General features: G+C 50.0%; 5 protein-coding genes across 12 annotated transcripts in view; 4 read left to right on the top strand and 1 right to left on the bottom strand.

Moving 5' to 3' along the window:
• Window positions 1–525: 525 nt before the first annotated feature.
• HOXA6 (homeobox A6) lies at window positions 526–4,419 on the top strand. The gene is made up of 2 exons (XM_047694140.1): window positions 526–1,172; window positions 2,640–4,419. The coding sequence occupies exons 1-2, from the start codon at window positions 731–733 to the stop codon at window positions 2,897–2,899; spliced, it is 702 nt and encodes a 233-aa protein (XP_047550096.1). The 5' UTR covers window positions 526–730; the 3' UTR covers window positions 2,900–4,419.
• Window positions 2,935–21,761, top strand: HOXA5 (homeobox A5). Of its 3 annotated transcripts, XR_007121351.1 has the most exons (4): window positions 2,935–5,497; window positions 6,483–6,794; window positions 8,433–8,536; window positions 21,634–21,761. XR_007121351.1 is itself a non-coding variant. In XM_047694136.1 (2 exons), exons 1-2 carry the CDS (start codon window positions 4,603–4,605, stop codon window positions 6,731–6,733), a joined length of 1,146 nt encoding a protein of 381 aa, XP_047550092.1. In that variant the 5' UTR covers window positions 2,935–4,602; the 3' UTR covers window positions 6,734–7,041. The 3 variants fall into 3 exon arrangements, 1 of the variants encoding a protein (XP_047550092.1); XR_007121350.1 differs by lacking the exon at window positions 21,634–21,761 and having other exon boundaries at window positions 8,433–10,326; XM_047694136.1 differs by lacking the exons at window positions 8,433–8,536; window positions 21,634–21,761 and having other exon boundaries at window positions 6,483–7,041.
• Window positions 17,725–26,231, top strand: HOXA4 (homeobox A4). 2 transcript variants are annotated; one of them, XM_047694138.1, is made up of 3 exons: window positions 17,725–18,549; window positions 21,634–21,813; window positions 26,091–26,231. In XM_047694138.1, the coding sequence occupies exons 1-2, from the start codon at window positions 17,922–17,924 to the stop codon at window positions 21,810–21,812; spliced, it is 807 nt and encodes a 268-aa protein (XP_047550094.1). In that variant the 5' UTR covers window positions 17,725–17,921; the 3' UTR covers window position 21,813; window positions 26,091–26,231. The 2 variants fall into 2 exon arrangements, with proteins under 2 accessions (XP_047550094.1, XP_047550093.1); XM_047694137.1 differs by lacking the exons at window positions 21,634–21,813; window positions 26,091–26,231 and adding an exon at window positions 19,105–20,722 and having other exon boundaries at window positions 17,741–18,549.
• The window catches only part of HOXA3 (homeobox A3), a 15,406-nt gene continuing 13,984 nt past the window's right edge, over window positions 26,091–27,512 (top strand). Inside the window, exon 1 of one of the 2 annotated variants that reach the window (XM_047694132.1) lies at window positions 26,091–26,177. The gene's annotated coding sequence lies outside the window, so the exon portion shown is untranslated. The remainder of the gene's footprint in view (window positions 26,178–27,512) is intronic. The other variant, XM_047694134.1, reaches the window with a different exon arrangement.
• Window positions 26,675–27,512, bottom strand: part of LOC125080386 (ena/VASP-like protein) — a 7,818-nt gene continuing 6,980 nt past the window's right edge. Inside the window, exons 1-2 of one of the 4 annotated variants that reach the window (XR_007121352.1) lie at window positions 26,912–27,246; window positions 26,675–26,811 (exon numbers count right to left, since the gene is read on the bottom strand). Coding sequence is in view for 2 of the 4 variants with exons in the window: in XM_047694142.1 (XP_047550098.1) it covers window positions 26,738–26,811 (74 nt within the window). In the remaining 2 variants the exon portion in view is untranslated. Of the gene's footprint in view, window positions 26,812–26,911; window positions 27,247–27,512 lie in introns of those variants that run through there. The other 3 variants (XR_007121353.1, XM_047694142.1, XM_047694143.1) reach the window with 3 other exon arrangements.

Here is a 27,512-nt window from a genome sequence, read left to right as displayed (position 1 = left end):
GCCTTCCGCACCCAGCGGCAGCGAGGCCCAGGCCCTTGGTGGGTGTGGGGAAGGAGAGCAAGAAGGGATGCACCGATTCCTAAGGTGCAGGAGTGAGGAGCAGGGCTTGATGGTCTGGTTTCTCAGACCCCCTTCTCCAACTCCGGAACCCGCACCCACCGGTAGGGGGATGCAGAGCGAGGGGCAAACTCAGGGCCCTGGCGCGAGGGCAGGGAGACGGGGAGCAAAGCCTTCGTTGTCACCGCCCCTCCGGGCGCGGGGCTGTCAGGTTTCCTGTTTGGAAAGAAAAACCGGCAAAATCGGACCAGGCAAGAAGGGGAGGAGGAAGGAGGGGGCCTGTCGGGGGCCTTTGCGGCGGCCCGGACTCCCGTGCCCCTACCCCGGCCTGATTCGCACGCCCCTATCCGGGCTGTGCCCGCCGTTGGCCTTCGGGAGGAGAGCCGGGCCGGCTGGCTGTGAGCGCCCATTAATCTGCCGGGCGGGCGGCGGGCGGGCGGCGGGCGGGCGGGCTGGGGGCTGTTTGTAACTTTGCTGCCTCGGTCGCCGCGGTCCCCGGGGAGCGGGCTCCAGCGCTCGCTCCCATTGGCCGCCGCCGCGTCAGCTGGTGCGATTTGCTGCTGTCGCTTTTGGCGTTCGGCCATCCAGAAACAAACCAGTTCGATGACTACTAATAGTTATAGCCAGATGTACTAATACACAACAAATCACAGTCCTGCAGAGGGGCGCGCAAATGAGTTCCTATTTTGTGAATCCCACTTTCCCCGGGAGCCTGCCCAGCGGCCAGGACTCCTTTTTGGGCCAGCTGCCCCTCTACCCGGCCGGCTATGACGCGCTGAGGCCCTTCCCGGCCTCGTACGGGGCGTCGAGCCTCCCGGACAAGACGTACACCTCACCTTGTTTCTACCAACAGTCCAACTCGGTCCTGGCCTGCAACCGGGCGTCCTACGAGTACGGGGCCTCGTGCTTCTATTCTGATAAGGACCTCAGTGGCGCCTCGCCCTCGGGCAGTGGCAAGCAGAGGGGCCCCGGGGACTACCTGCACTTTTCTCCCGAGCAGCAGTACAAACCCGACAGCAGCAACGTGCCGGGCAAAGCCCTCCATGACGAAGGCACCGACCGGAAGTACACGAGTCCTGTTTACCCCTGGATGCAGCGGATGAACTCCTGCGCGGGTAAGGCATTTCCCTGCAGCCCCCCCAAGAGCGTGGAGGCAGAGGGGAAAAGGGGCAGGGAAAGGAGGAAGGAAGGAGGAGACAGGGAAAGCAGAAAGAGGAAATAGAAAGAAAGGAGGAAAGAATGAACAAAGTTTCCTGGCTTTTTAAAAAAGAGATTAAAACAACAACAACAAAAAAACCCCAACCCATTCCCAGCGAGGCAATCAAGCTGTGGCAGAGTGAAGGCACCACACTAGTAGCCATGTAAGGTGACACCTTAGGGGATGGAGAGGGGTCACTGCCACTCTAGGTGAGACTCTGTGACAGGGGCAACCTGAACAGAGAGCTAGGCTGGATGGGAGGGAGTGCCTGTCCACACTTCCCCCTGGTAACACCCTGCTCAGATCCCCAAGCAGAGATGGCCTTCTGCACCCAGCACTAATAACTCCCCTTCACCCCCCAACCCTTCCCTTTCTGCCTTTCAGAAACCCATATAGATAGAGGCTCTCACTTGGCTTCTTCTAGTGTCTCCCTAAAGCCTTGGAGGGCCACATCCCCAGCCTCAGGATTTTTTCTTTCTCCTCCCTCCCCTCCTCCCCCTTCCACTCAACTGCTCACTCTTTGCCAACTTCTGCCTCCTTTTGAGGGCCTGCCTGAGTCTCATACACCCAGCTTGGGGGGAGCCCCCCACCCATGGGCTCCTTTGGCTTCAGAACAGATAGCCCATCACAGTCCTACATTTCCAGAAACCCCAGATGGTCCAGAGCTCCATCCCTTTGCCTCTGTTTTCCAAAAATTCGACAGAGAATCCTTGGAGCAGGGCAGAACCTAATGCAGAATTTTAAACTGATAGTGTTTTGCTTTAAGATCCACTTGTTTGTTGTTGTTGTTGTTGTTGTTGTTGTTGTTTTTCCAAGGGAGCTCTGCATTTCTCAGAAGGGCCATACAATTTGGGGGGAGTTTGCAAAGATTTGAGAGGGCTGACCATTTTTCATCTTAAGAAAAAGAAAAACAAAACAAAAACAAAAAAACCCAAGTTGAGTCCTGACACGTCTGGCCACAGTAACACCTTCACAGGGATCGGTGTGTGAATTCCGAGTGTCCATCCTATTCACAGGGTTCCACACCCATCACTTCCAGACACACACTCTCTACACACACTCTCTACACTCTCACAAAAACACGACTCAGGTACCCTGAATTAAGAATGCTCATTCTGTTCTTCTGCTTGTAATGATTTTCTTACAGAGCAGATTTTCCCCCAAAACAGTAACTTCTCACTCCAGACTGTTTTAGGTGGAAAACATCTCACTTATCTCGAAATAATCTTCTCCCATCCTTCCGGCTTTTGGCCTTAGACATAGCGAAAAGAGGCTGGAGTGGAGGCGGGTGGTTTCCAGTTTAGAGGCCGGGGGCCCGGGGCGCGGGTCTGCCTGGTTCGGCTGGGATCCTGGCTCACCGGCGCCCGGCCTTTTCTGCCCGCAGGTGCTGTGTATGGGAGTCACGGGCGCCGAGGCCGCCAGACCTATACGCGCTACCAGACGCTGGAGCTGGAGAAGGAGTTCCACTTCAACCGCTACCTGACGCGGCGCCGCCGCATCGAGATCGCCAACGCGCTCTGCCTCACCGAGCGCCAGATCAAGATCTGGTTCCAGAACCGCCGCATGAAGTGGAAAAAGGAAAATAAACTCATCAATTCCACACAGCCCAGCGGGGAGGACGCTGAGGCAAAGGCGGGCGAGTAAACGCCTGGGCAGGGACCAGGCCAGCGCCGCAACCTCCCTCGGCTTTGCCCCCTTGCCTTCGCCTGCTCCCCAACTTTTCTCCCCCCGCCTGCTCCCATCCGGGGGGCTTCTGCAGCTTCAGGGGAGAGGGAGCTTTGCAAACGCCTGAGCATTTATTTCTTACAAAAAAAAAAAAAAATCTACACACAGCCAATCCCAGCGGTGGAGCGAGGCGCACTGCACATACAGCCCCGCTCTCCAAGGCTGCCCTAGTCGGCTCCGGGTCCCATGGCGCGCCCCGAATTCGTCCCCGGCTCCTGTGCCAGCGCCTTTGCGTGCCCCTGAGCTCGCGACGCGGGGTTGCTGGAGAGGAAAGAACCTGGGCCGAGCATCTTTTGGTGTCTGGGCGTTTCCGCCTCGGTCCCTCGCCACCAAGTCGCGGAGGTCACCAGCGAATCGACTCAGGCCACTGGAAAGAGGGGGCCTAATAGCTGGGGCCCCAGCACTGCGGTGGCATCCCAGGCCGCTCCTAGACAGGAAGAAGGGTGAGGAACAAAGGGGACCCTGAGACAGCCTAGTCTCTCGGCCCCGCGCGCAACCGTCCGTGGAAGAGAAGCAGCCTCAGTCGAGCCGACCTAACCTGGGCGCGAGCGGAACTTTACAGCCTCCGGAGAGACTGGGCTCCCGAAGGCTCCAGCTCTGGAGCCAGCTCCGGATCCCCGCCTCCGATAGTGCCTGCGCTTCTATCACAGTGGCTTTCAGGACCTAAGGAGGCGGCTCAGGACCCTGGGAACGGCAAGAGTCCTGGTTTCCAAATGTGCCAAGGGTGCCTGCGACGCTCAGCCTCCAGCGGGAAGTACCCCCCAGGCCTTTCGGCTGTGTTTGTGATTTACTTTCGTCTTTCAGGACCCAGGAAAATATCTACGAAGATACTAGGCACTGCCACGAAATGTTTCCATTAGCACCCTCATCTTACTCCTGGAGGTGTAAGCCAGACCCTAATAATTCGGCCCAAGGATCCCCAGCCTCCCAGCAGCTCCTGTGGCTGCGGGGAGTCCGGGCCCACTCGGCGGGTTCAGCGAGAACCCTCCGACTTGGGGCCCGGCTGCCTGGAGGAAAGGGACCTGGTGGGGAAGATTCTCCAGATTGGATACTTAAAGCAAATCAAATAGCGAACTAATGACACGAAAACTATATTTACACGAAAGAAAAATCGACTCCGGTTATAAAAGTGTATGGAATTTGACCTCGCCTCGGAGAAACACTACACAAAAGCTATCTTTAATAGACGCCTGTCATTTAAGAGCGGCAGGGACGCTGTCCCTCATGCACTCACAGAAAAACAGAGCCGTAATTGTAGCTGCTGCTGCGGGCAGGATTTATTTCTCCAATTGGCTAAATGGCCTCCCCCCCTTCCCCGAAGGTGATATCTGTATTTTCAAATTTCAGAGCTGCCGGCACGACGGGCAGAACCGACCCCAACCTCGACACAAAAATAAGAGGGGCTGCACAGCGGGGAAATAAAGTTGTTGTAAATAAAATCCAAGTCACCATCTCCCCCCCCCCCATCCTCTGCATCCTCGCCGGGCGCGCGATCGGCAGCTGACGGCCTCACAATTGGTACATCCTAATGGAACTGCGAGGGAAATGCAATAATTTTGCCATAATGGGCTGTAACCTCAATTCGACCCCGGCCCTTGCAGCCCTGGGTCGAAAGCGGAGCGATGCGCCCTGCTTCCAGCGGGTGGCGCTCGAGTCCGACTGAACGGCGGCGGCGGGTGGCGGGCACGCGCCTGGGGCGCGCGCGCCACCCCTCTCGCCTCCACCCAACTCCCCCATTAGTGCACGAGTTTACCTCTAGAGGTCATCAGGCAGGATTTACGACTGGACAACAAAAGCACGTGATTCGAAGTCGTACCCCATATTTGGGTGCCTACGTAGGAGGGAACCAAGTACATGTCCCAGTCATTTCCATAATTCATCATAAATTGTGCAAGGGTGCTATAGACGCACAAACGACCGCGAGCCACAAATCAAGCACACATATCAAAAAACAAATGAGCTCTTATTTTGTAAACTCATTTTGCGGTCGCTATCCAAATGGCCCGGACTACCAGTTGCATAATTATGGAGATCATAGTTCCGTGAGCGAGCAATTCAGGGACTCGGCGAGCATGCACTCCGGCAGGTACGGCTACGGCTACAATGGCATGGATCTCAGCGTCGGCCGCTCAGGCTCCGGCCACTTTGGCTCCGGGGAGCGCGCCCGCAGCTACGCGGCTGGCGCCAGCGCGGCGCCTGCCGAGCCCAGGTACAGCCAGCCGGCCACGTCCACGCACTCGCCTCCGCCCGACCCGCTGCCCTGCTCCGCCGTGGCCCCCTCGCCCGGCAGCGACAGCCACCACGGCGGGAAAAACTCCCTGGGCAACTCCAGCGGCGCCTCGGCCAACGCCGGCAGCACCCACATCAGCAGCAGAGAGGGGGTTGGCACGGCGTCCGGAGCTGAGGAGGACGCCCCCGCCAGCAGCGAGCAGGCGGGCGCGCAGAGCGAGCCGAGCCCGGCGCCGCCCGCCCAACCCCAGATCTACCCCTGGATGCGCAAGCTGCACATAAGTCATGGTAAAGCCAGCCTTTTTCTAAATCCACGCGGCCGCGGGGGCGCGGCTCTCGGTCCCCCTTCTCTCCTTTACCGCCTTCTCTCCCCATCTCTCTCCTGATCTTGCCTCTCCCAGCCCTGTGGAGTCTCTCCCTGCCATTCTCCTTCCCCTGCCTTCCTCCTTCCACCTTCTCTTCTCTGCAGTGCCCAACGCTCGCAAGTGGGGCCGAGGGGGCGGGGAGGAGAAGGGCCGTTGGCCAGGCAAGTCTAGATGTTGAAACCGGGGGGAAAGGAAAAATCTCATATCGAACCCCAGCGCCTTGGAACGCGCTCCCGGGTCAGGCCAGCCGAGCAGGGCGCAGAGAGGTAGAGGATGGCAGTAGGGGCCGTGAATCGGGCTTGTCAGGGTGGATAATTTATGAGGAGGGCTACGCTGGGGAAACAGCGTTACTAATTAGAGTCCCCGAAAAGGGGCTTGGCGGGGGTGAATAATCGAGGCGAGAGCCGGCGGGATTCTGAAGTTTGGGAGCAGAAGGGACAGCAGGAAAGGGGAAGAAAAAGAAAGACGCGCCCCAAGCGTGCAGGCTGGAACAGAAGGCGGCTCGCGGGGCTGGAACTTTAAGGAAGGGTGACCTGGAGGCCACTTGGGCGCTCAGGGAAGGGCCTTGCTTCCGTGGATTTCTGAGAGGTGGGCTGCCTGGGAGGGCTGTGCCCCGCCTCGGGACTCCAGGGGCAGGGCCAGAGGGCAGGAGAGGGGTGAAGGAAAGCCGGGCGATCCTCCGGGACGCGGCTCCAGCCTCAGATGGGCCGATTGTTCCCAGAGTCCAAATTGTATTGTTTTCTCTCTAGAAAGGAAGAGGGAAGGAAATTCGGGAGGGGTGGGCGGGCGAGGAGAGAGGACTTGTTGAGCTTCCCCCCCCCCCCCCGTTCCTGCTCAGGACCCTGGCTCGACTTGGGTAACCGGGGGCTGAGGAGTTCGTGGCTAAATCGCTGACTTTTCTGTTGCAGACAACATAGGCGGCCCGGAAGGCAAAAGGGCCCGGACGGCCTACACGCGCTACCAGACCCTGGAGCTGGAGAAGGAGTTCCACTTCAACCGCTACCTGACCCGCCGAAGAAGGATTGAAATAGCACATGCTCTTTGCCTCTCTGAGAGACAAATTAAAATCTGGTTCCAAAACCGGAGAATGAAGTGGAAAAAAGATAATAAGCTGAAAAGCATGAGCATGGCGGCGGCGGGAGGGGCCTTCCGCCCCTGAGTATTTGAGCGTTTAAAGTACTGAGCAGTATTAGCGGATCCCGCGTAGTGTCAGTACTAAGGTGACTTTCTGAAACTCCCTTGTGTTCCTTCTGTGAAGAAGCCCTGTTCTCGTTGCCCTAATTCATCTTTTAATCATGAGCCTGTTTATTGCCATTATAGCGCTTGTATAAGTAGATCTGCTTTCTGTTCATCTCTTTGTCCTGAATGGCTTTGTCTTGAAAAAAAAAATAGATGTTTTAACTTATTTATATGAAGCAAACTGTGTTACTTGAAGTAACTATAACAAAAAAGAGAAAAAAAAACACACAAAAAGTCCCCCTTCAACCTCGTTTAGTGCCAATGTTGTGTGTTGCACTCCAGTTGTTTGTGCATGTGAGTGGAAGTGTTCCTGTCTCAACAGCTCCAAGCTGTTAAAGATATTTTTATTCAAACTACCTATATTCCTTGTGTAATTAATGCTGTTGTAGAGGTGACTTGATGAGACACAACTTAACTTGTTTGACGTGTAGTGACTAGTGGCTCTGTGACGAAAACTGTGACTCCGAGCGGTGTGTCCCTGCGTGCCTTTGTAGGACCCTTTGCACGAACTCTGGAAGTGGCTCTCATAAACGCAGCTTCAGTGATGTATGTTTTTGTGAACAAAGTTACAAATATTGTCCGAGTCTGGCTGTTTAAGCAAACTGTGATCAGCTTTTTTTTTTTTTTTTTTTTTTTGTATTTGTTTTTAAGGAAAAAATACTGACTGGAAACAAAAAAAAAAAAATAAACTTTCTATTGTAAGTTCTCTTGGGTCTGGTTTGTGCCAAAACAGCAAGCTGCTCTTTCTGCTCTTGTGTCTGTCCAGTGCTGGAAGGCAGTGAGTCTGAGGCTACCTGAGCAGCCTGCCTGTGCAAGGAGACCTCAGTCCAACACCCTGACCCGCGACCTTACTAACTCTGACCCATCAGAGTTCAGGGCAGAAGGTGGAAAAGCTGTAGGTGGTTCCAAAGCCTGAGTCCAACCTACCCTTCTCTGAGGAAACCAAGCTAACTTGCTGGGTACCAGGAAAAAAAAAGAAAGAAAATAAAAAGAAAGAAAGAAAGAAAAGAAAAAGGAAAGAAAAGAGGAAGAAAGAGAAAGGAGCACAAGCACAGGGCTTTGTTAGCTGCCCTCAGGGCCCACACAGAGGCTGACTCTTTCCTAAGGTCATCCTAGGCCTCCACTTGCTGAAGAGGCTGCTGCACCCGGCTGTGGCTCCCAGACCCTCTGCCCCTAACCCACCCAGGCACCCCTTCCCCTTCCTCACCCTGAGCCCAGTTGGCTTCTTTTGCTACAATTAATTTGCTACAAATGGAAGGTACTTACCCCATCCTAGCTCGATTGGGAAACTCCTCAGAGCAGCTAAAGTGCAACTAGAGATTTGCACATTTACCGACTGCTTACACTGATGCCGTCTTTCCTTTTAAAAGTTATAAAACAGTAAACTTTATAAGCCCCAGTTCCGGCTATATGACATTTGGGTGCCAAATGAATAGGGTTTTGTCTATGAATTAGATCGTAAAATCATCCATAGCACAGACAGATCGGCTCACTGGCTATAAAACGTCACGTGGGGCCATTAAAGTAAGTTTTATGGTTTTGGGGAGTTGACATCCAACATTATATACCACATAACATATAATCTCACTGACGCTGGACTCCATTTGACTCTTTTGCAGGCTACGTGTGCCACCTGGTCATTCAAATTGTCAATTTTAGGTCCAGAAGTGTCCAAACCACAAGTTCTCAAAACTCTCTGAAAAATGGCTCCCTCCGAGTTAAGGTAAGCTCGCCTCCTGAGCGCTTTCAAGTTTATTTGTACTCTGAAAACTTTCTTCCTCGATCTCTCTCTCTCTCTCTCTCTCTCTGGTTTAATAACTCTGAGGTTGCCTCTGAATTCAAAAGGGCAGAGCCCACTTCTCCTCTGCCCACATTAGCAGCGCCGGGAGCCAGCTCTGCGGAGGCACCCCGGTGAAAAGCGCCTGTGGCCGCCGCGTCCCCAGGCCTAACTTTAATTGCTGCACAACCGCGAATGTTAATGACTTCCGCTGCTCTCGCCGGCGTGCAAAAGATGATTTTTGTGTGCGAATGGGCCAGTGTGCAGAGCCTTGGCAAGGCCAAGCCCCCCATTCCGGGGGCTGGCGGGGCTGGCTCGTCGGGGGGCAGCGGGGCCCTAGGGTGGGGGCTGGGAGACAGTGGGGCGCCGGCCACGGGCGCCGAGGGCCGCGCTGCGCTGAGGAGTGCTCAGAGTTTGAAAGAAAGGCCCAGGCAGGGCTGAGGCGGACTCTGGCGGGATTCCTTACGGGGCTGTGGCAATATGTCTTCGCGGGCCAGGGTCATTTGGCAGCCCTGAATTGAGGCGGCTGCCTTCGGGGCCGAGTTTCACGCCGGCTCTTAGAGAGCCGGAGGGTGGCAGAGGCCGGCGAGGTGCGGGCCGCACCTCCAGGCTGGGCCCCTGGGTGGCCAGGCCGAGCCCAGGACTGTGGGGAGTGCGGGTCCCCACCTGGGGGGGGAGAGCTCACGACCCCCTCCCCGCCCCCGCCCCCCCAACCCGGGACCAGGCCCTGAACCTTGTTTGCCTGCACGTTCTTTTTATTTTGGTGGGACTGTTCTCACCCGCCTGTGAGTCTGAAGCAATAAACTTTATGGCCGGATTTAACTTTAGTCTTTGAATCCCCAGGCTAAATGAAAGGAGTAAAAGCGCTTTCTTTTCTTCCGCCTTCCCTTTCTTCTCCCTCTCTTCTTTCCTTTTCCTCTCCTCCTTTGTAGAATTAAGACCTGCAGGCACAGGGTGCTCAAAAGGCAACTTAGGCGTCCCCCTAGGTAACATTAAAGATTAGAGAAATTTACTTCCCCTCAACATACAGACAAATTCTGTCTTCCAAACTGCGCCCTAAAGTTTGGGGGGAAGTCTAGGTGTCTTCAATGCCCAACTTAAAAGTCCCCAGAGCCATTAGGTTGTTTTTCCTGACACCTCATAAAGGATAGTTTAGGGAAGAAATTGGTCGTTTGTCAGTAGGAGATTTCCGCCTTTCTTTTGTTAGCTGCTCTTTCTGTTTGATCCCAGGAAATTTACATAATCTATGATTTCCAAAACAGTTCCCAATATTGCACCAACAGTGAAGTAAGGTGAAATAAAATTTTCCTGGGTACAATTCCAACTTGGCCTCAGCCACCACCCCCTCTGGCCCAAACCCTCACATTCTTCAGTGGCAAAGTGACTGGGGATGCTGTGGCCTGTGCAGGGGTCTTTCTCTGGATGAGTACCCACCAGAGACCTAGCAGATTCCCCCCACTCAGTCTGAAGAAATAAGCCAAATTCTCCAGCTCAGAAGTGAAATTTAAAAATAGGACCTCTGTCTCCAAATGCTTTTCTCCTTAGGAGCTGGATACTTTTCTGCAAGTGCTAATTGGTAATGATATTTGTTAATGGCTTAAAGTGAAAAAAAATTAAGGTATAGTTTGGGAATTTCAACAAACTTTATTGTGCAGAGGCCACTTAAACTCAGCATAAGTCCCACAGTTGTGTCCCCAAAGTCAGAGGTCCAAAAAACAAAACTAGGAAGTTTTTTTTTTTTTAAATCAAAACCCTCCCACAAGTCCCAGTTCTCTGACATAGTGGCAAGGCAAATCCCTGAAGTCATCCTGCGTGACCTGTTAAAGTTCTGGTATTTCAGCACTCAGGAAGATATGTCCGCATCTTTGTGGGAACCAGAATATAAACTCTCTTTGGGTTTTCTTTTGTCATTTTGGTGTCTGTGAGAATTCTGGAGTTTTTGACTTTTGAGATCTTTACTGGAAAATACTGGGTTAACGTTTTATTTTAGTTACTCATTTGGTGATCTTGCTTGAGTGATTTCTTGGTGACTAAAATTAGTAGCAGAAAAAAAGAGCGATAGGGCTCTGGCAGGTTCATTTGAGTAACTTGCCCAAAAGGAAGCGTCCACATCACCTCCGTGGCCACATCCCACCCTGGGTGTGGGAATGGGCAGAAAGGCTGTTAGACCGATATCCAGCATTACCTACTGTAGAGAATCTTTCCTGTGAATTGAAAAAAAAAATGCAGGCTATATATACTGTCAACTTGCTAATTTCTGTCTGTTGTAATCTTCATAAAAGCTCAGAGTTCCTAAGAGGGCAGATTAAGTCACAAGGAGTTAAATGACTTTTTAAAAATACAGCATTCAGTCAGACCTATGTGAGCGTTATTGGAGAAATTTTTTTCTTCCTATTTTCATAGATATTTTGTAGATAAGTTATTTCTTCTTGTGCCTTCTTTGGTGTTGTTTTGCAGAGGAACTTACTTAGGAAAAAAATCTCTGTCATTAAGGGCTTTATGAAGACATCCAGCCTCAGCCGGTGGCAGAAGTGTCTGTCTGTGCTCCTCATCTTGTAAAAGGAGAAGATGTCCTGTATGTGCAGGGCCTTGTTTGTTTCTACAAGCCGCAGAGGCAATATTTCCTGAACTATAAATATAATAGGAAGCTTCTGGTCACACTTACTTAGGGGTTTGTTAGGGTTTCCATGGTCTAATTTCACAACATTATGCCGAGATTCCTTTTCTCCAGCTCTTTCGCCTGCTTCATTGTTGGCGGCTTTGGGAGAGCGGGACAGAATTTTCTACCAGAAATAGAGTCATGTTCATTTGTTGAGATGTGAAAAGTATTATATCCAAACAATTAGTGAGGGGGAGAGCAAATTACATCCTGAAAGATGGGATATTAAAGAGGAAAACAATCCTTTTAGCTTAAAAGATGCCCTTCAAAGCCTCTCCCCTGCCTTAGCACGGGAGTCTGAGGTTTGCCCACCATGGAGAGTGCAGAACGTTGTGGGCTCCATCCCCTTGGCTTCTAAGGCAGAATTTCTTTCTAGTCAATGACAAAACTATAAACGGGGCTTCCAGACAAGGCTGAGGGGGTCAGCCGAGGTTCCCACCCACAGAGGAGAGGGGAACCACAGTCCTGGACATTCTAAACCCCAGAACTGGAAGATCTGCCTAGGTCTGTTTTGTTTGGTGTTTTTCACAAAGAAAGCTGTCCTTCTTCCACCAGGTCCCCTCCCCACAAACCGGTCTTTTCAATAATAATATTTGTTATGAAGGTTATTGGGTAATTATTGTGATTTTGTGAAGCAGCCCTTGCTGGAGGTGAAGTCTGTCATCGCCTAACAAATGACGCCCGTGCAGTTCACTGCCGGGTTAAGTAAATGCAGAGAAGATAAATCTGCACACCCTAGGAATCGCCAGCAGAGCACGCTTTAGTACAAGTTCACAGTCAACTCGCCTGCCTGGGCCAGCTCTCCCAACAATTAAGGCTGCATCTTTATTTTTAAATAAAGAAAAAAAAATGTCTCCAACTCCTACTGCCTGCTTTCTCCCTGTTTTCTTTTTTCTTTCACTTTTTTTTGAGGTTTCACCCTCCTATTCCAAATTCTCCCTGTAAATGTGATGATGAGTGATTTTAAAAATAATCTCCCTCATATTTAAGTGCTGACAAAAAGAGGTAGGAGGCTGATTTGACAGGAAACCCAGTCATAAACACCCCAAAATTTCCAATTCACCCTCTTACTCCCAAGGGCAGTGACAGAAGCAGGGTGTCCCTGAGATCCTGCGGGGCCCCTTCCCCCTGAAGGAAGAGGCACAGCTTTGTGTATCTTTGTGGCTAGTGCGTTGCAACTGCGGGTCAAAAAGTTGAGGGTCAAAAGTTTATGTTGTGCAGCACTCTTAGTCATCTGCCCAGACAGAGTTTGATGTCAATGTTAGAGCTGCGATCTTGACTATCAGCACAAAAGATAAAATGGCTCGGAGTGACGCGTGTATCATGGTATGGACTCCAGGTGAACCCTAGTGGTTGAATGACCTCAATTACGGAGGAAAGGATAGAAAATTCCTCTTTTCAAGAGTAATACATGCTGTATTTCATCTTGAATTATCGCTCCCATTCTGAGGGAATAGCAGCAGGTAAATAGGCATAGATTACTGAAACACCAACACCTTAGATGTTGGAGAACCGGAAGTCTGTGAGTTTGCCACAAAATTAAAAAGCTCAAAACAAAAGTCATCAGTGGACCTTTCAAAACTAATGTAGCAAGTTTTCAAGGTCTCATCATATCTTCAGAGGCAAGAGAACCAGGCAGGACGCTTCCTTTATTTGAAAATTGTTATTTTGATTGGACAGTTTCTTTTTCTTTTTCATACATATAATGATCCCTCAAGTGCGTGAGAACAAGGGCAGGCACAGGCACTTCTCGCAAAATGTATTCTTTGCAATTTTCAAACACAGAATGGTTTTTCTGAAACCTCCACCCACTAAATGCAAGAATTCTCAGAGCTGGGAAGGGAAGGAAGGAAGTGGAAATGCTCCTGAAAGGGCAGGATTCTTCCCCCCTCCACCAGGGAGAAAATGCTTATTGGTATCATGAAAATGTTCCTGTTGTTGGAAATTTTTCATTATGTTTCTTGATACCCCTGTACCGTATATAAGAGAAACGCTACAATCTATAAGGGATAACTAAACTGAAAAGAATATGCCATTTGAACAGGAAAATGGAATCCACAAATGCCAGGCCACTTTGTTAAGACCACCGTGAGGGACTTCTCTTCTTCCGAAAATACTCTTTAAAAATACATTTGGAATAAAAACTAAGGAGAGGGGAAGCAAGTTCAGGAGGAAGGGTGGGAGAGTAGAAAAGAAAGGGGTAGTGTGTTAAGGAAGCCAGCTGGAACCATGCCTCATGTGTGAATTGCAACTGGAGAACTAAACAATATTTTATTTTTCATGCACCTATATTAGCTGTAAATGTTGGTGCCATTAGAATCTGTTTTCCAGAGGGACATACTGTCCTTTTCTATGTATTGATCTTCAAGTAATCAGAGTAGGAAAACAGGAGAGAAAAATGAAATTTTTTCTACGTTTTCCAAACTTTTAACTTTAGAGATGAGTTAATTCAACTACTCAGAATGTGGACTCTTGCAGGGATATTTAAGATCATCCCAATATATTCTGGTTGATTGGATTTGCTGGTGCCAGGTACGTTTAATGGTAATGTAAATATTTCCTAAGCACCGCCTTCATGGAAGCCATCAGATTGCTTCCACTGTGCAATGTGTAAAGTTTTCACTCTGGCCAAGAGCTTGAAGCCAGATGGGGGTGTGCCAGATGAAAACAGAAAAAAGGAAACAACCGTGGTGGTTACTGTTATAGCAATGAACACTTCACCACTTCTGGGCTAGCGAAATGAAGAAAACTGAAACCCCCTCTATTACTCACCAAGACAATTATGTGTCTCTTCAAGAAGACCTTGTTATTGTGTTATTGGTTAAAAGCGTGCCACACCTTAGAAACATGTCAACTTCAATAAGCATAGACACCCCTTTGCCAGCTTTAAAGGTTTTTTTTTTTTTTTTTTAAAGTACCTGCAGGAGTTATTGCTTTTGGAGTACCTACCTTTTTTATTTGGAGGAGTTTTATCTTTAGGCTCCTCACACAATTCAGGTTAAAATTCATGTTTAATCCAGATACATATTTCAATCCTTATGTGTGGGTTGTGTGCACTATTGTAAACTACTACATGGAAACTGCCCCTTGGTGGAATGGCTGATAGAGTGTTGCTTCTCTTAAATCATATGCCTACTGTAGGTCTCAGGAAGTCCTCAAATGCCACCATCAGGCATTTTGAAATTCAGCTATTACCGTATGCGCTCCAGAGACTTGCTTCAGACAGAGAACAGTCTGGAGAACACTCGCTCTAAAGAACAAAGGACAAATACAGTCAATACATTCCATAACGTTTACATTTCCTTTGCTTTTCCCCTTGGTTTTCCCTGAGAAGGAGTGACCTGGGCAAAGCACCCTGCTCTCTAAAAGACACTGTATAGACCTTTTAGAAGCGCAAAGTCCAAGGCCGAGGTGAACTTCAGGTCAGCGCGTCTAACAAATATGAAAATGTCGGCTAGTGAAGGGCGCGCCTTGTGATTTAACAAAGACTGTCAATGTGTAAGATTAATAAGAAACAAAATGCGCACGGTGTCACTGTTCGGTCACTTTGAAACTTGGGACAGGGTTGCATTCAAGAGGGAAGGCTGTTCCAAATATATTCAAAATGATTCAAATCAGATTCAAACGAGGCTGCAAACACTGCCTCCCTCTTGCCCTCCCTCTCCCTTAGACTCCCTTCGCTCTCCTTTTCCATCTGGGATTTGAGGACATGATGAAAAGTTATTTCACTTAATGGGATTTTAAGAAAGCTTTTGTTGGGAATATATGTTATCTCTGCACGTGGAAATGAGCAAATGCGCTCACCAGTTTCCCAAGAAAAGGATAACGCTTTCACCCTGCTAGGGACTGGAGCCAGTTGGTGTGCGAAGATTAGCACACTCCCTCTCTGCTCGATTTCAGGGCATCCCATCTTTTCTCCGGCGAGACGCTGCTGGTAAACTTCAGTTTATTTATTAATCGACTTAGTCTCTTCCTGGCTTTGCTTTGGTGTGTTGGATCTTATGTAAAGGCAAGAGGTTTTGTTTTTTTTTTTAAAGCGTTTTTCAGAAGATTATTTGATTCCATGGAATGATGCTATGGCTTGCAAAGAGAGATTGTGGAAGGATCAGAAAAGGTACTGAGATTGTTTATTACAGCCATAAATCTTGCAGTAAAATGTCAAAATGTCGGTGTGTGAGATAACACTTGGTGGTCCTGGCTCCGTTTGTGTTTATGATAGGAACCACAAAGACAAGTTACAGGCCTTGGGGGATTCTGTGTAAGCCCATCTTCCAAAAGTAATAGAACCACATGAAACACAGGCACAGTTAACTCGTTTAGGTTAACCATATACAAAACAGTGCCTGTGTCTCGTTAATACTTTAAAATAGAAACTCAGTAGAAGGTTCTGAGGCTAAACAACATGAATTTTGTGTTTTAGTGTCTGTAAATAATATTAAACAGATGTAGTTAAGACCCTAGTACTCAAGGCTGATGACATGAGGAGGGCAAAATTTCCTTCTCATGTTTTTTTTTTCTTCCCCTGAAGCTTAGGAAGCCACGTTTTGTAAATTACATTATGTATGTATATATTGTTAATATGAAATAATATATAAAATATGATGCACATATTTTTTTCTTGTTGTAGAGAAATACTGATATAGTTAGCTGTATCACAGGCTAGATTTCCCCCCAACTCTAGAGAGGATGTCTAAAGATTACGCTCAGTGTTGATTTCTGTCTGTGGCTCAGATTTCATTTAAAAAAAATTTCAGGGTGCCCCTTGTCGATGCACAGCACTTTTCAGAGACACACATCCAATGTGGAAAACCTCTTTGTACCACTTCAGGGTGATTCCAGTTGGAAAGCTAACATGATCCCTTTTTTAACCTCTTTTCCTAAATTAGTTTAAAGATTAGTCCCATATAATAGGCTTTATGTGGCTAAGCATTAAATGGCTATCCATCAAATGGATATATTCCAGCATTTAGTAACTTATATGAGTAAGCGATATAAATGAAGATAGAATTGACATTCCTTTTGAAGTGTCTCCAGGCTTAGGCTATAACTTTTCTTGTCTGCAGTCCAGACTCAGTTGTGAGAAAGCTGTTTATATTGCTCTTTGAAAATTCAACTAAGGTGCACCAGCTGAAGAATTCTTGCTTTGCATGCCAATATGAAATTATTTTTAGCATGGTGACTATGCTAGTTTGCACTGCTTTCATCTAGGCTGACAAGTAGAGGATCCAGGTGTGTCTGTTACTCAGAAAATGAAAGGGAAAGTACACACTACGAGTAAGGTATCAGTATTTACTTAAAGATCAACATTAGGTGGAATTAATATGTAATTTATTTGTTAATAATGGCGTAATTAGTTTACCCATCAAATTTCAATTACCAAATGGCAGGCAACAGTCCTCTCTCCTCCCTTTCCAGAGTTGCTGCTATCGTTAATATGCTAATTTTCAGCAATTCAGAAACTATAGACTATCCTGTAAATATAACTTTAGCCTCGAATACAGCCTGAGAAAGCAGCATCCTGGAGACAAAACATAGAATTCTTAGCGGGAAAAGACCCGTCAGCGATCAGACTGGGCACAGTGCCTATTCCGTCCTTAGCTTGTTTTTGTTTGGGGATTGTTCTGAAATAGGAAGTTGTTGGTTTCAAAACTCGATTTTTGTGGAGGCGTCGCTGCTACCTATTCCCCCCTTGGGCTACTTTTTCTCTCACAGTCGCACCTAGTAAATGCAAGCGTGTTTAACTCTCAAATCGACACCTCCATCAAATGAGATGCTATTAGAAAGGTTTTGATTTTTCTTAGGAAAAAAAAATCAAATAGATTCTGTCTCTAAAAGGAAGAAAAAATGAAAAGTGCCCATCCGGTTATATTGGAATGGCCTTGCTTTACAACCTCGGGCCCATTTCTTTCAGCTATTCACCCACCCACCCTTGCGGCTCCTGCCGGGCTTCTCGAGGCAAGGGATCTCTGGCGCACGATGTGAGAAAGGGGATCAGCTGGTGAAAAAAATGGGTCTGTTGGCCTTATTCGTTTTATTCAGGGGCCAGGATTAAAACCAGGATACCTCCAAGGTCTCGACGCCATTCCCTCCCCACACCGGCCTCGAACCCTGGAAGACGCCAGGCCAGCCTAGACTGGGCCCGAGGTCAGCGCTGGGCCGCTGTCACCCGGCTGCCCCGAGGCCTACGCTAAGGAGTACGGCACGAAAAGGGCCCGGCCTGGGCACCGAAAGGACCAGAAGCACTGGCGGGCCCCGAATTCCCAGCAGGACTCAAGTTGGGGGGTTGGGGGGGAACCTAAGCTCCAGCTCCCTCCCTCCGCCGGAGGCCGGACAGCCGCATCCATCACCGGCCCGCGCGCTTCCTGATCCGGGTCCGCGCGCGCGGTGCGCCCATTGGCGGGGGCTAGTCACGTGGTGGGTACAGGGCGGGGGCGCGCGCGGGACCGAGACGAGCGCGCGCGCGAGGGGGGTCGGGGGGAGGAGCGGCGCGAACTTTGGTGGCGGTGGCTGCAGCGGGAGGGGGAGGGGCAGGGGTGGGCGCTTGACAGCGGGGGAGGGGAAGGGAGCAGAGGAAAGGGGGGATGGGAAGCGAGGCAGGAGGGGGAGGGGCTTCGGCGAGCCCAGAAAAACGACAACGCGAGAAAAATTAGTATTTTTGCACTTCACAAATTAATGACCATGAGCTCGTTTTTGATAAACTCCAACTACATCGAGCCCAAGTTCCCTCCCTTTGAGGAGTACGCGCAGCACAGCGGCCCGGGCGGCGGAGACGGCGGCCCAGGCGGGGGCCCCAGCTACCAGCAGCCCCCAGCGCCCGCGGCCCAGCACCTGCCGGCGCAGCAGCCCCAGCTCCCCCACGCGGGCAACAGCCGCGAGCCCCCTGCCTCCTACTACGCGCCACGGGCCGCCCGCGAGCCCTCCTACCCTGCGGCCGCGCTCTACCCCGCGCATGGTACCGCCGACACCGCCTACCCCTATGGCTACCGCGGTGGCGCCAGCCCGGGGCGGCAGCCACAGCCCGAGCAGCCCCCGGCGCGAGCCAAGGGTCCTGCGCACGGCCTGCACGCGAGCCACGTCCTGCAGCCCGGGCGGCAGCCCCCGCCGCCGCCTCCCCCGCAGCATCGCGCGGCGCCCCCTGCACCCCCGCGGCGTTGCGAGGCGGCTCCAGCCACCCCGGGCGTCCCGGCAGGGGGCAGCGCCCCCGCGTGCCCGCTGCTCCTGGCCGACAAGAGCCCGCCCGGCCTGAAGGGCAAAGAGCCTGTGGTGTACCCCTGGATGAAGAAGATCCATGTCAGCGCCGGTACGTGGCACCGCTGGGGAGGCGCGGGAGGGTGGGCTGGGGCCGGGCCGGGATTCGGGGGGTCGGGGCGAGGGTCAGAAGAGGAGGCTGAGGGGAAGGGGGGGCCTCTGGAGGGGAGCCCCCATCTGGCCCGAGCTACAGTGGGATGTGGGTGTGTGCGCGCCAGCCAGCCGCCTGATCCTAACGTGAGAACCCTTTTGTACCCGGGGTCCCTTTATCGAGAGATTTACGAGACGCCAAACTGTTAGGGCAGTAATTATAGCCCCCATAAATTTAATTGCCCTGGCAGAGGCTTCAGGCCATGTGTCTTTGAAGCTTTTCTTCAGCCCCAATGCCCAGCACCATTCTTTATGGCTCTCGGGTGTTTCCCGTTGTCAATAGCCTGTGAAACATTTTCTTTGCCGTTTTATGTATCTTGCGTGAACTTGGTGTCAGGTTATTATATAATGATGATGTCCAATTGCTCTTCCCCACCCCACCTTCTCTCTCCTCCTCCTTTCCCTCTCTTCCACTCCCTCCTCCTTGGCCTTCTCCTTCGGGGTTATGGGCGTTCAGTCAACCCCAGTTATAACGGAGGGGAGCCCAAGCGCTCTCGAACCGCATACACCCGACAGCAGGTCTTGGAGCTGGAGAAGGAGTTCCACTTTAACCGCTACCTGACCCGGCGGCGCCGCATCGAGATCGCCCACACGCTCTGCTTGTCCGAGCGCCAGGTCAAGATCTGGTTTCAGAACCGGAGGATGAAGTGGAAGAAAGATCACAAATTGCCCAACACTAAGATGCGGTCCTCCAACTCGGCCTCGGCCTCAGCAGGCCCGCCAGGGAAAGCACAAACTCAGAGCCCGCACCTGCCTCCCCACTCCCACCAGGGTGCCTCCACACCCATTCCCTCCTCCATATAATCTTCTAGAGATCTAGACCAGTTTCATTCCCCCACCTGCTTCCCCCCCCCCCTCTTCTGCCCTTTTCCCCATACTCCTACCTGTCTGGACCATAACAGACCCCCAAACAAAACCCAACTTGGTGAAAAGGATAATAAAAAAAGAAGACGTTATGTTGGTAAGAGTATGTGCTGGTTGCCACCTAAGAGAAGACAATAGCCAGGATGCTGGCTGATGTCAGCATCAACCTGATGTCCTGAATAAGACTGCAGGTTTGGGTACCTGAGAAGGACCACTTGGCAACAGATACTTTTGAGATGGCTAAAGCCAGCTGGACAGCCCTTGCTGACTAGGCACACATATATGTATATTTGTTGCAAGCAGAAGAAAACAGACCCTTTTCCCACCTTCCCTACCTCCCCCTTCCACATTAAGGCAGCTCATACAAGCTTGTATTGAACTGAATAAATGAGTAGACATTGTGGACCTCACAAGATTATTTAATTCTCAAAATGTATAGACCTTGATGGTAGATGTGACACATGTTAGTTTCCCTTCCTTGCATTTATTTAAAATATTGTTGTAGAGTTGTTGTTGTCTTACTCTGAGGCACAATCTTGGGGGTTCGGGGAGTGCATTTAGACCCATGTGCAACTGTACAAATTGTGGTGTGGCTATATAGAAAAGCCATGTGCTAAGAATAAACTCTGTTTAAAAAAACCATTAAAGTTCTAAGACACATTTGTGTGTTTCCTACTTTTAATTAAAAAAAAAAAAGTTCTCTGGATTGAGATGTTTGACCTTGCATGTAAAAATCCTATAGATGGCTCGAGTTATGTTCACTTGGATTCTGACTGCTCACATAATTTGTGTGAGTGTGTTCAACTCGAGCTGAACTCTTGTCAAGTTTGACCCACTGTGGGAAAAGTTCCAAAGAGCAGGGAGGCTCTTGAGCTCTGAGAGGGCTCCTCTTCTTCCCAAACTTGGCCAGGCTTTCAGGCTTCAAGTCTGTGTAAGGCATAGAAACGTGTCCTTCCCTGCAATGAAAGGTGAAACCGCGCAATGCTGAGGGCCCAGGGGTTTCTGCAGCTGTTCTACACGCTGAACTCTGAGCACACTTGGAAAGAAGTGGTCCCTTTGGTATTTATTGCACCTTCACACTTAATCTGCCTGTTTCCCTGGAGATAAAAAAAAAATAGTTTGTGCGGAGAGTTGAGATTGCTTTTTGTTTCTTGGATATTTTTAAGGTTCTCTTTGCTAACTACAGCTTGGGGTTTTTTGTTTTTCTTTTCTTTCTCTCTTTCTTTCAGAAGCAAGAGCTTTCAAAATAAACTGAATTTTTCAGGTAAACCCTCCAAAGTTTCTCTGAGGAAAGAAAAAGCATAATGACACTCCCAAAATGTACCCCAAGCAAGGTAGACCTGGGAATATTCAGTGCTGGAAAAAAGCCAAACTCTAAGCTAGGGTAACTTTCCTCAAATGCTCCTGGATCTTTCTGCCCAAACTAAAGAGCTAGATTCAAAGGTTTAAAATCAAAACCTACGTCTCAATCTCTGTAACTCTAGTATTTATTAACTGATTTGCAAATCAGTAAAGAGGATTCAGACTTGGTTGTCACTATAGGGAGGATTCTGCAGCACAATGCAGAAAACCAACACACGGGCAGTCCCAGACTGTAACTGTCACCTGGCCAAGTGAATGGGTGCAGTACTTAATTCATGTTATAATTTTAGCAGAGATGGGAGGGGCGCTCACCTGCCTTTGCTATACCAGAGGAATTTTAAACCCATTTTCCCATGAGTGTCAAACCCTTAGCCAGTGGTCAGTGCTATTCCTCCTCTTGCCGCTGTTGCCCTGTGTGTGATACAGGCAAGGGTGATCAGTTCCCTACCTATGAACAAATCATATCTAGGAGGAGGGTGGTGGACACCAGTCTCTGAGGGGCCTCCAGCTCTCCCCAAGAAAATTCAGGGGCAAACATACATGCCTTCCCAAGTCAGGCCAAAACTGGCATAAAGTGCATTTTATCCGGTGTGAACGGGTGCCAGGGATTTCTGGAGGGACTGTGACTGCTGCTGAAACTTATTAACCCTCCCCCTACAACACGCACTTGTAAAACGAAATTAAATCACACTGAAAATAGCAATTTTCCCAGGAATCATTAATCACCTCATACAATAAATACTTCTTTGTAATTCAACAGCAATTCTGAAAGGCATTCTCTGGGAAAAGTCTGTGGAGAAGCGAGGGATCTTCTTGCAAATAATATGGTCTCGGGCAAAGACGCAGCATCTTGGCTGTCTGCTCAAAAAATGCCTAGACTCTTGGTGGAAATTGAGTGTCAAGCTGCAAAACCTCAAATGGCAGATTATCATCATTTAAGGTAAATTCTTATATTTCTCCTTTGTAGGGAAGGAGGGGTATAAGGGCATTCATTAGCTTCATACTGGAGGCAGTTGTATGGGGATGAAAGGGATAACTTTCTTTCACTTACTCTTATAGCCTATCCAAGAAAGGAAGAGAAAGGATCGAAAGATTGTTTTTCTAATATACCAGGACAAGATGGCATTTTTGTCCAAACTGTCTTGATTATTAAGGTATTGGTAAGTTTTGCAAAGCCAAAATTATCCAAGATGACCCAAGCAAATGTGTCATTTCTTTAGTGTTTTGCCTGTTTTAGATTCCCTCTTTAAGAGAGCTTGTTATAACAGCTTAGAAAATCCCACTTTGGGCTTTAAAATCATGCATTGTCTTCCCTTTGCTAGGGCAACCATAAGAGTTCACCCAGAGGACAAATTTTCTATCTCATTAATTGTTTTTTTTTTTTTTTTAAAGCGAACCCTAGTGGCACTTCAAACCCTTGACCTTTAAAGACAGTATTTTGTGTAAGCTCTATAATTCTCCTACCAAAATGACCCTTACACATGCGCTTCTCTTCTTTTTCTCTTTCTCCCTCCTTCCCTCTAACATATACTCCTTTGCTTTAGTCACAGAGCCAAGCAAGCTGTGCATGACTCTGGAGATAAAAGTTTTGTCAACATCTGAAATCAACCTAAATCGGATAGGAGACACTTTAATGGTCACAGTTTGAATTAAGTACTTAACACTCTCCCCCCTGAAGAAAAATGGCACTTTGCAGGCTCTCTTTCCTAGTTTTGCTGAAATCTACGATATACCCGGTGTTTTATTACAGCGGGAATTCAACTGTGACAGGCATAGTAGAGTACTTAATACCCAGGATGGAGCTCATGGGAAGATTACCTAGATATATGGGGAGTGGGCCCTCGGCACAGCATCTCTGACTCTATACCCAGCTATCCCAGGCTGCCTACATTCCCCCCACCTCTCAGCTTCCTCCCCATGGGGTGGGGATCACCATCTCTACTCTGTCTCCCTGCCCTCCTAAGCATCCAAACTGTGCTGCTCTTCTCACTGCTGGGTTCCCTCCAGCAGTTTCAACATAGAAACTAATCAGGGACTCTTTAGAATGAAAGGAAAGACCCCAAAGAATCAATGTAGCAAACAGAAACCTGGGGCTTCCCATCTGAATGGGTGGGGCTTCTGTGCAAGCAGTGGGACTGTTCTTTGCACTCCCTTGGTCTGCATCCCTAGCCTGGGTCCTGTATTGAAGAGCATAGGCTCACCCTTCCCAAGGGCCTCTCCAGTTGCCCCTTCTCTCTATTGTACAGCATGGGCCCAAGAACAACTCTGCTTCCTCTCTCAAAAGACTATGGGCTGGGAAAAATAGGAGGAAAGGATGTGGGTTCTAACTTCTTGATAGCATCAGGGAGGCTGCTTGGGCTGTTATGGAACATTCTAGTCTGATCCTTCTGTCTTGGAATTTTGGCATCTCTTCTTCTCAAGGCCCCAAACTCATGGAGTAACTCCCCCCGCCCCTTCAGGGCAGCTCCCCTCTCTCTGGACTTGATTGCTGGGGCTAAAAGAGGTCCCTCTTTGAAAGAATGTCTGATATGAAAGAGACTTGGAGACCATTTTGGTTCTTCAAAGTTTACCCATGAGGAAGCTAAGGCAGCTAAAAGTCCCCCCATGTGCATGTCAATGAATGTGTAGGTTGGATAGAGACTGGGTCTCACCTTGGAGAGGGTAAGTGCACAGCCATCTTTGCTCCGTTGGAAGCCTATTCTGCCTGGAATGGACGTGGGCATCTGGGCTTACACTTGACATGGGTGGCCACAGGTGTGCTGTGGCCGGGGAAGAAGGCTGGGTTCTTGCCTGATCCTCGGTCAAAGCACCCAAGGAGGTTATGTAACCAAAACGCCTTAGCCAAGACCCTGAAATGAGTGGGCTCTCCTCTGGGCTCAGGAGGGAATAGACGCCAGGGTGCCTGGGAGAGGGGTGGGCACCGCACAGTGCACAAGGCTTATAGTTCCAGATTGACTAATTCTACTCTGCTGGCCCTGGGATTTTCATGGCAGTCGCTGGTCCCGGAGTGGAGCAAGGAGCAAGGGTGTCAGCTTCCGGAGGCCTGGGAACTAAAAATGCCAAACAAGGACGGTGGTTGCTACAGATAAAGGTGTAGCACCAGTTTGAGGGAGATATTGAAATTGTAATCTTTTGAGGTCACGTGACTCATTAAATAATTAATGCGGATCGTCAGGAATGGATTGGAGTCGTCAGGGCCTCACTAGGAATGAATCTCTCAGAAGTGAGACCCCAACTTCCTATTTGATTTTTAAGAAAACACACATCCTCAGATTTATCTCCAAAGGCTTTTAACTCCTTCAGGAGGGCTGAAGAGAGCCTTTTGGCGGGGAGGACCGGAGCTGGCGGGCCCACGCTGGGTCTTGGGGCTTTTTCTTCAGGGTTTCTGCAAGTCCGGGGAGCGCGCCGTGTCCCGGGAAACGTGAGTTTGGGCTTGGTTTTCTGCGGTCACAGCCTGGCTTTAGTGATGGAGTGGGACGGATGCGCAGACAGTTGGTAATGTTCTGATTCACACTGGGGAAGGCTGCAGAGATACCACAGGACCGGCGCGCGGCTTTGTTCAATTTTCCCGGTGTTCATAAATCACCCGCTCCGCGCCGGGCGAGCGAGGGAGCAAGCGAGCGCCAAAAACGCCGAGAGAGAGGCCACGCGGCGACGGCGGCGGCGGTGGCCATTGCAGAGGGAGAGACCTGGGCAGCATCTCTCTGTGACTCATTAGTCTGAACGATTTATGGGGAACAGCAGCCATGAATATTTGACTTGGGGATAAGGAAATAGCAACAACAATAATAACCATAATAATTACAATACTCCTAAGCGTCGTTGGGTGGGGGAGGGGTGCTGGATGGTGGCAGAGCAGATCTTTCTGGAGCAAAGTTGAATGGCACCAAGAAGGGTAGCTAAGCCCCACCTTGCTGGGAGTCACTCCAGGAGCTCCAAGGCCGGGGCACTCCCTTTGGGGATACAGAGGGAGAGAGTTTGAACAAGAGAAAGGGGGGGCCCAGCGTGGCCTCCGAGTCCTAAGTGCCTGATGGAGGGTGGGAGCTGCAGGTCGAGGTGGTGGCAGAGGGCAACTAGTTGTTTGTGGCCACTTGTTCAATGTGCTGGGGGGTCCTGAAGCCTGAGGGTCGGGGGCTTGCCAGCTATTTGGTAGCCTCTCAGGCTCTCAGCAGGATTGCAGGGACTGGAGATAGGCATGGAGGGGTGGTTTGGGGCAGGCTGGAGTGTGGGGAGGCTACCCCCGCCTGGGTAAAATGGTAGTGGGGGATATGATTGTGGAAGCAACCCGCCCAACAGAGTCCTCCAGCGGAGAACTTCTCCAAGCCCAGGTTTAGCAAGGAGGATGATTCTTTCCTCCCTTGCTTGGCATCTTCTCCATCCCAGGAAAGTTGACTGACTGTTTGCTAGTTAGAGAGCAAGAGAGAGTTGCAGATATCTTGAGTTGGCAGCAGATATAGGGCATCGGTTGGCCTGTTGCTGCTGTGTAAGGCCGGGCTGGATAGGGCCCCCACACCAGGTATTGTCCGAAGTCTCTGTCCTTGCCATTTACCCCTATTTCCAACAGCCATGGTTGCCCTGCTCTGAGGGAATAGGCGCTGCCGTAGTCCGGCCAGCCCACTGGGAAGGAGAAGTGACGCACCCAGGGCTTGAATGAACCAGGAGACAAAACCTCTCAAGACTGCCCCCGGCCCAAGGACTGAGCTGGGGTCTAATTTCGCGCCAAACAGAAATGAACACTATTAGTGAGGTTTCAAGAGGGTCCGTGATTGAATGCTCCCAGACAGGGCTTCCCTTTGTTAGCGAAAGAAAATAAAGCGTGCATTCACATTCCCCCAAGTTGAGGTGCGTGAGGAGCTCTCGGAGCAGAGCTGGCACCAATGCAAAGCTTCTTCCACCTTCCCATCTTCCTCCGCCTGTCCATTTCCTTCCCCTACCCCCTTCCTTCACCCCCTCAAAGAAAGAACGGGGAGAATGTGGGTGCGGAGATGGAGAATGTATTTATTTTACAAAAATAAATCACTATCTTCAGGCCATTCTTAGACTAGACCCTTACAAGCAACGAGTGCGCCTCATGGACGAGTGCCCTGGCGACTCCTCCGTGTCCGCGTCACCCGGGGGGCCACCCTGGCGCCCGCGCCGGCGGCACTTCCAACTCCGGTTCTCCAACTCCCTTCCTTCGCAGCCACGGTTTACCCTCTGCTGTTTATTTGTCCGCAGAGCGCCTGGACGCCGGAAAAGGCGATTCCCCGAGTGCCCGGGGTTGGAGACAATCACTGACTGCATCAGTCTTAAACATCTTTCGAGGTAAGCGCTGCGCTAACTCTTCACTCCGCGGGGCTTCGCACGGGCCTTTGAAAGGGATTTACCCTTCCAGGGAGAGCAGCCTCCTCTGAAAGAGCTTCTGGTCAATATTTAACTTCGGAGGCATTTTGGAGCTGGGTCCCCTTCAGCTGCACTCCCCGCAAATGCGGGGCTTCAGGCAGACAAAGAGTCTGCTCCGAAAGCCGGCCCGCGTTGTGCAGAAGGGGCAGTTGCCCGGACCAAAGATGTGTGTGCGTGGGGGTAGGGGGTGTCACCGGGGTTTGTTTGTTTCTTCGGGTAAGCTCCAAACCAACTGCTGCACGGAGCAGCCGGGCAAAAGCAAGTAGAGGCCACGGGCGCGGCGGCCGCTGCGTGGGCCGTTCTCCTCATCCACTGTTTGCGGCGCCTGCGGAGACTGTGAGTTCGAGAATGGCGGTCAGGCACAGACTGCGTGGAGGAAACTTGTCTCGCCGCCTTGCAGTTTGTTTTATCCTTCTGCCTTTCCTTGGCGAGAGAAAACTTACTGCCTTTCCAATGCAGGCAACCGGGTCTTCTCTGTTCCTTTAGCCGGGCTGATCCTCTGTTCTTCCAAGGGGAAAAGCACAGGTCTTCCAGGTCTCTGCGTTTTCTTTTCCTACTGGAAACAAGAGAGAACTCTTTAAAATTCTTTTCAAGTTCTGGCTTAATTTGTTCTCTTAGTTTGGGAATGCAGGGAGGTAATTACTGTGGTTTATTACCTTGTAAAAGATCCATAAATTTCGTGCCTATTTGGGGGAGGGGCTGCTGGAATAGCTTTCAGAAGCTTGGTATGAAGGAATGGGTTTGCTTTGTTCTTTCAGGAGTTATTTATTTTAAAAAGTTTTCCGAGTTCTCGTTTTCTATTCCCCTAGGCCTCTGTCTTCCCTAAAATTTGCTCCCCAAATAGATAGCAGGTTGTTCATTAATTGCAACATGCTATTCAGCAATATTGGAAGGCTTATGTGGTGTTCTGGATACAATTATTATTTTATCAGATGGAAAGTAAACAGGGTAATAATAAAGCTGGGTTACTGTCTCAGCTACTGTATGCCCATTTATATCAAGTATAGGTAGGTGGAGTATTTCAGGAATTTGCAACTCAGGGTGTGCATATGATTTGCATCTCTGTACACAACAGAACCATTGCATGGATACACAGTTGCAGGAGTTTTAGACCATGTGTATAAAATGACACACAGATCCATATGTATCCAGAGAATTTGGAGCCCATTTGTACTACAGCTGCACCCACAGAAAATATCTCACGTTAAATAATGATCTCTAACCTCCACCAAAAAGTGGGGGTGCTAAGCAGGCCTT

The sequence above is a fragment of the Lutra lutra genome, chromosome 11 (assembly GCF_902655055.1).
Source record: "Lutra lutra chromosome 11, mLutLut1.2, whole genome shotgun sequence".
In the NCBI taxonomy this organism is placed as follows: Eukaryota; Metazoa; Chordata; class Mammalia; order Carnivora; family Mustelidae; genus Lutra; species Lutra lutra.
This window is presented reverse-complemented; position numbering and strand designations above follow the sequence as displayed.

What these genes read in the sequence shown, in the direction of transcription:
- HOXA4 (XM_047694137.1), top strand. Translation starts at nt 17,922, where the DNA reads ATGACCATGAGCTCGTTTTTGATAAACTCCAACTACATCGAGCCCAAG. An exon ending in GAAGATCCATGTCAGCGCCG is followed by an intron (nt 18,550 to 19,104) that starts GTACGTGGCACC and finishes ATGGGCGTTCAG; the next exon opens with TCAACCCCAGTTATAACGGA.
- HOXA5 (XM_047694136.1), top strand. Translation starts at nt 4,603, where the DNA reads ATGCGCCCTGCTTCCAGCGGGTGGCGCTCGAGTCCGACTGAACGGCGG. An exon ending in CAAGCTGCACATAAGTCATG is followed by an intron (nt 5,498 to 6,482) that starts GTAAAGCCAGCC and finishes TTTCTGTTGCAG; the next exon opens with ACAACATAGGCGGCCCGGAA.
- HOXA6 (XM_047694140.1), top strand. Translation starts at nt 731, where the DNA reads ATGAGTTCCTATTTTGTGAATCCCACTTTCCCCGGGAGCCTGCCCAGC. An exon ending in GCGGATGAACTCCTGCGCGG is followed by an intron (nt 1,173 to 2,639) that starts GTAAGGCATTTC and finishes TTCTGCCCGCAG; the next exon opens with GTGCTGTGTATGGGAGTCAC.